The 9,255-nt window shown below is 52.2% G+C and overlaps 1 protein-coding gene across 1 annotated transcript; it reads left to right on the plus strand.

Moving 5' to 3' along the window:
• The first annotated feature begins 5,894 nt into the window (after positions 1–5,894).
• Positions 5,895–7,796, plus strand: VC83_02551 (uncharacterized protein). The gene is made up of 2 exons (XM_024466212.1): positions 5,895–6,467; positions 6,519–7,796. Exons 1-2 carry the CDS (start codon positions 5,927–5,929, stop codon positions 7,622–7,624), a joined length of 1,647 nt encoding a protein of 548 aa, XP_024326370.1. The 5' UTR covers positions 5,895–5,926; the 3' UTR covers positions 7,625–7,796.
• The last annotated feature ends 1,459 nt before the right edge of the window (positions 7,797–9,255 follow it).

Genomic DNA, 9,255 nt, shown 5'->3' on the forward strand with positions numbered 1-9,255 from the left:
CGCTGAATACTGCCTGCTCCTTTCGAGCACCCCTAGGTGGTTGTAATGGTGGGTGCACCAGATGTGAGAATCTAGCCACCCAAGGAAGGGATGATTTTACTAAGACAACACACTGTCTTAGGAAACAGAGCCAAAGGGTTGTAGCTTAGACTATTCCACAACGCAGCAATCAGGTGTATGATGTAGTGAAGTGTTTCAGACAAGTTGTAACAAATGTTGAGTCTGAGATAATCATCTGCCAGACCCCTTGTGTTCGTACACGTGTATGCTGATTAAAGTGTTTTATCCAGTCTAGACCTGCATCATTGTCGCTCCAGCCATTTGGTGAGGTCTTGATGGCCCAAGTAGGTGGAAGGGCGCACTCTGTGTACCAAGGCGCAAGGTGATGCTTGCCTTGTACAATCAAGTACGCAGGCACTACAAAGCCATCTGTACTCACACATTCAATCGCTGTTGCCCATTCCTGATTACCAGACTGAAGCTGCTTTGCTCGGCCTTTTCGATCTGAGCTTGTAACAACCATATTCCCACAGATAACACCCATCATAAAGCCCGTCTCATCAAAGTTGTAGAAGTCAGCATCCTGGATGCTGTACTTCGCCTGCATGTTCTTTACCAGCTCAAACCACTTTGTTATACAATCAGGATCTTCGCAGAGGGCTCGCTGGAGGTCGTACGCACGAGAGAGACGCGTCTTAAGCTTTGGTTCATTGTGTACAAGCGGTAGGGCCAGTTTTTTCCAACTGGGGGTTCGTGACGCGTCGCACGGAGGAGATTCGCTATATCTCGTACATCCTCAATTCGAGGTGGAAATCCTTGTGAAGCTAGGTCAAGTACGTATCGTATGAGCTCCTCTTCCTCAATTGGGGTCAATGGATGTTGTTTGTCGCAGTCTACTAGCTCGTGGTTGGCTTCCGTGTATGCGACGGGTAAGTGTTACATGTGGGACCTCATATAGCTGCGCAGCACGTCGGATGGACAGTTTGTGGGGTGATTTGGTAGCTTGAAAGGCTAGTAAAACTCGGCCTTCATTAGCTTTCTGAGGCATCTTTTTGTTGTGGTGTGGTGGAGTAATTGGGTTTGAGGTTGCGATGCTATCGGAAAGTGTTTCATTTGGTGGGATGTTCCGTTTGGTGGTAAACCACATTAGATTATAAATCATGATTATGATTAACGTACATGTATAGCGAAAGCGCCAAACAAGCGAAAGCGCCAAAATTATCTACCCTCACGACAAACATTGCGATAAATCTACCACAACATTAGAAATCAATTGAAACTACTCGGAGTCCTCTTCCTCAGAGGTGTCTATTACAATCTGACACGTGCGCGCATTGTGCCCAGTCTCACCACACTTGCCACAGCGACGGGCACGGGTTTCTTCCCTTGGCTTCCGACCACGGCTTGCCCTTATTTCCTGCTCTACCTGCTGCACAACATCCCTCTCATCCTGTAGCTCTTGCGCCCCTTGTTGACTAAGTGATCCTCCTTGCTGTAGTCGTGTTTTCCTAGCTCTCCGGCGCTTGCTTAGTACTTCATTTGCCTGTCGTAGGTTTTGGTTCTCTCCCTTTAGCAGTGCTAATTGATGCATTATTTGCGATGCACCCTTTGTAAACTGGTCAACAGCTGCATAGATTGAGGTTGGAGAGCTATTTTGATGGCGTGAAATCCGAGTTTTAATAAATGTAGACTGTGACATAGCTTCAATTGGGTTGTTTGGTGTCTGAGAAACCCAAGGTTGAGCAGTACCTGGGCGGGAGCTTGGAGGCGTTGGTGTCCTTAACTTAAGATCAAGTGTAGATATCACTCTCTCAGGGTCAAATGGAAGAAGCCCTGCCCCTCGGAACCCGCCTCAAATGTTACTTTCCGTCATTGTAGTGTTAAATGCAGCGTGGAAGGCAGGAAAGAAGTCATCCTTTGTAATATGAGAAATATGAGCCTGCATCATATCTTCAATTTGCCGACCATAGGCCTGCTTTAACGGGCCGAAACAGCCAACATCAAGTGGCTGGAGTAGATGAGAAGAGTGAGCAGGCATACAAAGCGTAATAATGTTGTGTTCCTTGCAGTACTCCTCAAACTCATCTGAGTGGTGGCTCTCATGACCATCAAGGACTAACAAGCGATAACCACCAACACTCCGGGCCTTTGTATGCTTCTCAAAGTGCTGAATCCAATCCATGCCTCTCTCGTTTGTAGTCCAGCCATTTTCAGTAACAGAAATCACCCAATCGCTTGAAAATCCACTATTCTCATACCAAGATGTAAGGTGGTTTTTGCCTGCAACAATGATAAATGGTGGTACTGCCCAACCTTGAGAACTAACGCCTTGGATTACTGTAACCCATTCCTGATTACCAGGCTGTACCTTCTTTGCTTTTGCCCGCCCGTCTGAGCTTGTTACAACCATAGCAGTTGAGATAACGCCCATCATAAACCCAGTCTCATCAAAGTTGTAGATATCTGCTTCATCGATACCATATTTCGCAATTGTGTTACGCACAAGCTCAAACCAGCCATTAATAACTTCTGGATCTTCGCACTTAGCCCTCTGGTAGTCGTATTTGCGCTGAAAGCGTGTCTGGAGCTCTACACGCCGCTTAACAAAGTTTGAAGCCCAACGCGACCCAACGCGTGACGCGTCGCGTGTTGCAAGTAGTCAACTTGCCATATCTTCAACAACAGACAGCCGAGGAGGAAACCCTTTGGCAGCTAGGTCGAGTATATACTGAACAAGGACGGACTCCTCTAGGTTAGTTAATTTCCGTGAGTTGGCTTGGATATCGCGTCGTGAAGGTACACCTTCTAGACGACGACCTAGCTTGCGGTGGTCCACAGAATAGATCCTAGCAGCAACTCGAAGGCGTAACTTTGGGTCGCTTTGCATAGCCTGGATAGCTAGCACTAATTGGCTTTCATCGTTTTTATGGGGCATGTTTTGTTGTTGAGGAATTTAACATTTAGTTGGGGGGTTTGGTCACCGCATCATTTTGGCGCTTTCGCTTGTTTGGCGCTTTCGCTATACATGTACGTTATGCGCTTTGTAAATAATCGTGATTATGATTACGACCTAATAATCGTAATTGATTTTCTAACTTCGCTTGTGTGATTCACACAAGCGAAGCGATCACTGAACTTGCCACCTAAAATTGAGAAATTTACAAGATAATAACTCAACAACTTCATAATATATTCTAAAAATGTGTGTGTATCCTTATATATACACGTAGATTCCTTTATTTTAAGCTTTAGCATGAGGAGGGGCGGGGTGTTCACGATGAGGAGGGAAGGAGGGAGGAGTAGCTGTGTGATGGCACGAGGGGATGAGGGTGCCAGGGACGATAGACGACAAGGGAAGGTACTACTCCGTAGTCTCGAGCGCAATCATGACCACGATATCGACACGATATCGACCATGGCCACGACCACAACGCGTGCATCTCGCCTTGCCAAGACACCGGTCTCAACGCGACCACGTGGATTGCAAGGGCTGCGGAGGGTGGGAGATAGCACCGTGGTACCTGTGCAGGACGGCTCATCGAGGGGGGGAACGTGTGTGCGCGACGGCACGAGAGAGGGGCTGTCCAAGCCCCCTCTACCCTGTAGAAGGGGTTTGGAAGGAGAGGCTGCATGGGAGGCTGCATGGGAGGCTGCATGGGAGGCTGCATGGGAGGCTGCATGGGAGGCTGCATGGGGGGAGGGATGGGGGGAGGGATGGGGGGAGGGATGGTGAGGGAGAGGGGGGCAGGAGTGAACGTGGTGGTTTGTGGGGTGCGAGTGGGTGGGATGAGAGGTGGCCGTGGGGGGGTTGGGTGGGGGAGGGAGGTGGTGATGGGAAGTGTCACCGCCGAGATGAGGTGATACGTTTGGCTTCTGTTTGACTCACGGCTCTGGTTGCCTGGGTTTAGGTGTCAGAGTTGTTGGCAAAGTCTTGGAGTTGGGGTTGGACGCGGAGGCGTGGTGCAATGGTAGGCTCAGCGATAGTTCCTTGGCTTGGCTCTCATTTTGACTGACCTCATCTTTCTTGGCTTCAATCCTGCACAACATGTCGTCGCTTGGCTTCACTCCCGCCGGGTCCTGACTGAGTGACATACTTGGATGAGGAGGTCTTGGAATTGCGATACGAAGAGAGGGGTTGAGTGTGACGAGAAGGCTTTCGCGTTCATCGCACAGAGACAGAGATAGGTATGGCGCAGGTACGCGGAGTGTGGGAGGGATATACAGTCATAATCCGTTAAGTCGATAGCTCGGGTCCCGTAAATACCATCGAGATAGCGTAAATATCGAGATATCAAACGTATTTTGGTAGTGGACAGGGGGGATGTGGCCAGCAAAACGTATCGACTTAACGTGAATCGCGTATCGACTTAACGGATTATGACTGTATTGAAGAACGGCGGTGGTGGGTGGTAGTGTGCGTCGGGTCGTGAGAGCGAATAATCTCGCCTTGTGGTCTGTGAGGGAGCTGAGATGGGGGGGGAGGGGCGGGAGGGAGGGGGAAGTAGAGAGGGGGAGGGGGGGGAGGGAGGTAGAGCGGGAGGGAGGTAGAGCGGGAGGGCGGTAGAGAGGGGGGGAGGGGAGGTAGAGCGGGAGGGAGGTAGAGAGGGAGAGAGGGAGTGGCGTCTCGGGGGTGGTGGTGGATGGTGGTGGATAGCGCTGGTGGTGGATGGTGGTGGATAGCGCTGGTGGTGGATAGCGCTGGTGGTGGATGGCGCTGGATAGCGCTGGTGGTGGATGGTGGTGGATAGCGCTGGCGGTGGATGGCGGTGGATGGCGCTGGTGGTGGATGGCGCTGGATGGCGCTGGATAGCGCTGGGTAGCGCTGGGTAGCGCTGGATGGCGCCCATCGTCCACAAACCCGCAACCCAATCGCAGCTCCGTCTGACGCCACGCCCCTCAACCTCACATCCCCATCCCCCCTTCTCCCCTTCCCCCCTTCCCCCCTTCCCCCCTTCCCCCCTTCCCCCCTTCCCCCCTTCCCCCCTTCCCCCCTTCCCCCCTTCCCCTCTTCCCCTTCCCCCCTTCCCTCCTTCCCCTTCCCTCCCTTCCCCCCACTTCCCCCCACCCCTCCCCCCTTCCCCCTTCCCCCAACGACCAACGACCAACGACAGTTCTACTCCCACTACTCCGTACCCCGTACTCCCAATACCCAAATCGCGATCCACCTCAACTGCGATTGACTTCTATTTGCCACCACCCACTACAATCCTCTAGACCATCTCGCACTATTGACAATCCGGACTGTGCCCCTAAAGCTTCCGCATAGACAACACCTCGTCTCCCACCTTCTGCTCATAATAATCCCACGTTCCTTCCTAAACTGCATCTACTGGGTCGTTCACGCCCTACCTTCCCCCCCTAGTCCACAAGAAAACCCCCAACCCAACGAACCCTTTGAGCTAGCCTTTTCATCATCACGCCACCACTGATAGAACCCATAATCCGCAGCTCAAGACGAAAAATTAACCCCACCCAACCCGCCTCTTCGCGTGGAAAATAGACACCAGGCGCTGTCCCGAACCGACTTCATCAAATGGCGCTCAAACCCTATACGCTCCTCTTTCCTTTCTTTTTCATCCAGACGCGCCAGAGCCTGGTGCTGCGTTACTCTGCCTACATCTACATATAAGACGCAGCGTTGCAGATCTACTGTCAGACATCAATAGTCATGGCTGTCTATGTTCAACATCTCCATCATCACTTCCTGTGAGAAAGGCAGAGCGGCGCCTTGCCTCCTCGACGTCTGACCCTGCTGCTCAAGCATCCGGCCACCACTGCAGAAAACAGAAAACAGAAAACAGAAAACAGAAAACAGAAAACAGAAAACAGAAAACAGAAAACAGAAAACAGAAAACAGAAAACAGAAAACAGAAAACAGAAAACAGAAAACAGAAAACAGAAAACAGAAAACAGAAAACCGCTCACAATGTTTCCCGCCATGGCGGATCCCAGGAGCGGGAATGTCTTCGCAACATGGCATCTCTTCACCCGCTCCGAGAAGAAGAATATGATGATCTATATGGGAGGAATTATGATTTATAAATTCGGCCTCGAAGTCTTTATCGGCTCCTTCATCTCGCTCGCATCGAATCGCTACGACTACGCCGCCCGCATCGGCGGATATACGCCTGTCACCTTCGGCCGCATTGGCCTGCTCCAAGGCCTCAACCAGGCCTTCCAGTGCTTCGGCGCCATCCTCGTCGCACCCCTAGTAAAGCGTTGGGAGACACGCATTGTCCTCTCCGTCGCCATCCTCGTCTTCGCGGTCTTCACCACCGTCATCCTTATCGTCGACGCTGCAACAGGTGGAACCTTCAAGCCCGCAGGCGCTTCGAACGACGACTTCTCCTATTATGGAGACTTCAACACCGACGGCATGATTCCCGTCTACTGTATAACCGGTGTCGTCTACGGCATGGTCGAGCTCATCCGCCGCGTCATCCCACGAGACATTGTGCGCTCCGACGGTCAGTCTGATATGTCTCATCACTAACACCACTCCCACTGACATTCCGCAGTGCAAAAGCTCAGACGCCTCGACGCCACCGTGCACATCTTTTACGAAGTCACCGGCACCGCCGGCGCCTTCACCACCGCCCTCGTGCTCATCCCCCACCTCGGTAACAACATGGCCATCATCGTCTCCCCGTTCTGCTTCGCCGGTGCCGCGGTCGTCTGGTCCTTCATCTCGACCGCCGAGCACCCCACTACGGCCCCCAAACTCCGTACCGTCAACAGCCCCTCCTATCTCTCCCTCCTCTACCAATCCACGCAACTCTTCTTCGTCTCCATCAGCACGGGAGCCCGCATCCTCTTCACGAGCCGCAAATTCATCTGGCTCCTCCCCTCCTACTCCCTCGCCCTCTACGCCCACCGCTACCTCGAGAACAACATCGCCCCGCTGCTCGCGCAGCGCTATCTCCACAACTCCGCCTGGGCACAGCTCATCGTCGGCGGATCGAACTTCGGCGAACTCCTCGGCGCGCTGTTCGTCTTCTTATTCACTAATCTCGTTACCACGCCCATGCCCTGGTTGCGCCTGGACGCCTGCGGGCTGCTGATCGTGTGGTACCTCGCCTTCTGGCATCCGACGCCCGGGCAGGTGGGTCAGGCGTGGATGGTCGCGGCGACGTTCATCCCGGTATCGTTTGGATGGGCTGCGGGGGATATTTCCTTATCCGCCTACCTACAAGCAATGCTACACCGACAGGAGCACGAGCGCAAAGACGTCAGTGCGCTGGTGACGGTGATGGCGTTCCTCTACTCGACATACATCGTCACCTACTCCATCTGCTCGCCATTACTGGGAACATACATCGACAAAGTCTCAGCAGCGAATGGCGGGGACGTACACGAAGCCATCAAGTACGTCGGAGGTGTGCAGTTTACCATCATCTCGTGCACCGTGCTCGCTGCCACATTTATTCCTAGGGGCTCCTTCGCCCTTAACCCTGATATGCTTGAGGGCGAGGACCTGGAGGCGTATCGGGCGCGGGATATGGAGGAGAGGCCGCCGCCGGTGAAGCAGGAGAAGGTGGTCAAGACGAAGGAGGAGAAGAGGGAGCAGACGGAGAGTATGAAGGGGTTGAAGGTGGGGCACGACGATTGGTTTATGGATTTGTGAGGACGATGGATATATAACAACCTTCACACCTTTCGCCACGGACCCCCTCGATACGAGGGGGTCGGGTATATACAAGTATAATGGGAGCGGATTCAACTCGGGAATAGAGATAGATATTGGGCTGGAGCGATTTTGGGAGGGGGATCAACATTTTTTGGGGCGTTGGATTAGCGATTTTTTTAGGGGGGGGATTGGAAGTGGGGGGAGCGACGTGTATGTTTAGGGGGGATACACCTTTTGAGAGATACCAACCAGGCGTAGATGTGTTAATGAAAAAGAAATTAATAAATTCCAAGATCTGAGCGAGATGGTGCTTGTGTGTCTTGATATCTTCTGTGTGGCTTCGTACCCTCGTGGTTGGTTATCCCCGTACCACTTCTCATAGAGAAAATAGACACAAATACTCCTCTTACTCACGCATTAGCCAGGCAAAGATATTAATTTGTGCGTGGATATCAGTTCTTGTGACTAGCGCACGTGAACCACAAGAATACCCAGCCAAGGGAGAGTGGGGTTTGGTGGGGGTTGGTGGGGGGTTGGTTGGGAGGAAGAGCCGTGATATCCACAAGCGCAGCCACATCCCTCCTAGCATGAATCCTTGGCAGCTTTCTCGCGGCACCCCAGCCTCTTATACCACGTTTTGGATCGATCTTGTTGTTAGCGCAAAAAAGGAATCAAATGCTGGAGGGGGGCGGTATTTATACCTCGTATGGAGGTCCGGGAGCGGGTGATAAGGGTTGGGAAAGAGCGAGCGAGGTTGGATATGGGAAGGAGCGAGTCGAGCAAAGATGTAGGAAGGAACGGAATGGAATATATTGGAAATTGGAAGGAACGATCCCGGGGTATATTGGAAAGATATATTGGAAGTAACTAGTGATAATAAGTGGGAAGGAACGAGGGGCATCGCGAGAATGAGGGTGGTGGAGTGGAGTGGGTTTGGCGCAGAAGTTGTCAGTCAGGCAAGTCTCCGTCACTCAGGGCCAGCGCATCGTCGAGTTGGAAGTAAATATCATACTCCTGCACGCGGGGATTGGCGCGTTGAGAGCTGACAACGCATCGATGGTTCTCGTTAAAACCTGCGGGGAAGATGAGCTCCAGGATGTGCAGCTTCCTGTCGCCGCGGCCCCATGGAGCTTCTCACGATAACCCGTTTACGTGGTTTGCGATTGCACTTCATCTACAAAGACTTTCGCGATCGATTTCCTGTCTGGAGACTCTTGACCCGTGCATTATCCGTGTCTAACTCTACAACTTACTAATAGATCAAACCTCCCAAGTACCATGGAGATGGCGGGGAGATCACAGGAGACATAGTATCTTGAGTCCGGCGAGGAAGCTTATAAAGAGCGACTAAAAGTGTGTTGGAAGGGCTGCGCCAAGAGACGGAGAAGAAAATGCGCGGACTGAGCGGCTCAAGAGCAGTCTTCATGATCCGTCTCAGAGAGCCCAGGAGCAATCTTGCAATATATGTTCCGTTCCGCTGTCATATGTCGTTGCTGTCACAGATTTTCACAATCATTAATTTCTGTCATGGTTGGTTCTTACCGTCGTTGATTCCTGCTTCCTGTCATTTAACGTCGAGCGAACGCCTACAAGGCCCCTCCCTCCCCTTTGATAGACGCCGCGCGCTC

Source organism: Pseudogymnoascus destructans (assembly GCF_001641265.1).
Source record: "Pseudogymnoascus destructans isolate 20631-21 unplaced genomic scaffold scaffold_5, whole genome shotgun sequence".
Classification (NCBI taxonomy): Eukaryota; Fungi; Ascomycota; class Leotiomycetes; order Thelebolales; family Thelebolaceae; genus Pseudogymnoascus; species Pseudogymnoascus destructans.

What these genes read in the sequence shown, in the direction of transcription:
- VC83_02551 (XM_024466212.1), top strand. Translation starts at nt 5,927, where the DNA reads ATGTTTCCCGCCATGGCGGATCCCAGGAGCGGGAATGTCTTCGCAACA. An exon ending in AGACATTGTGCGCTCCGACG is followed by an intron (nt 6,468 to 6,518) that starts GTCAGTCTGATA and finishes GACATTCCGCAG; the next exon opens with TGCAAAAGCTCAGACGCCTC.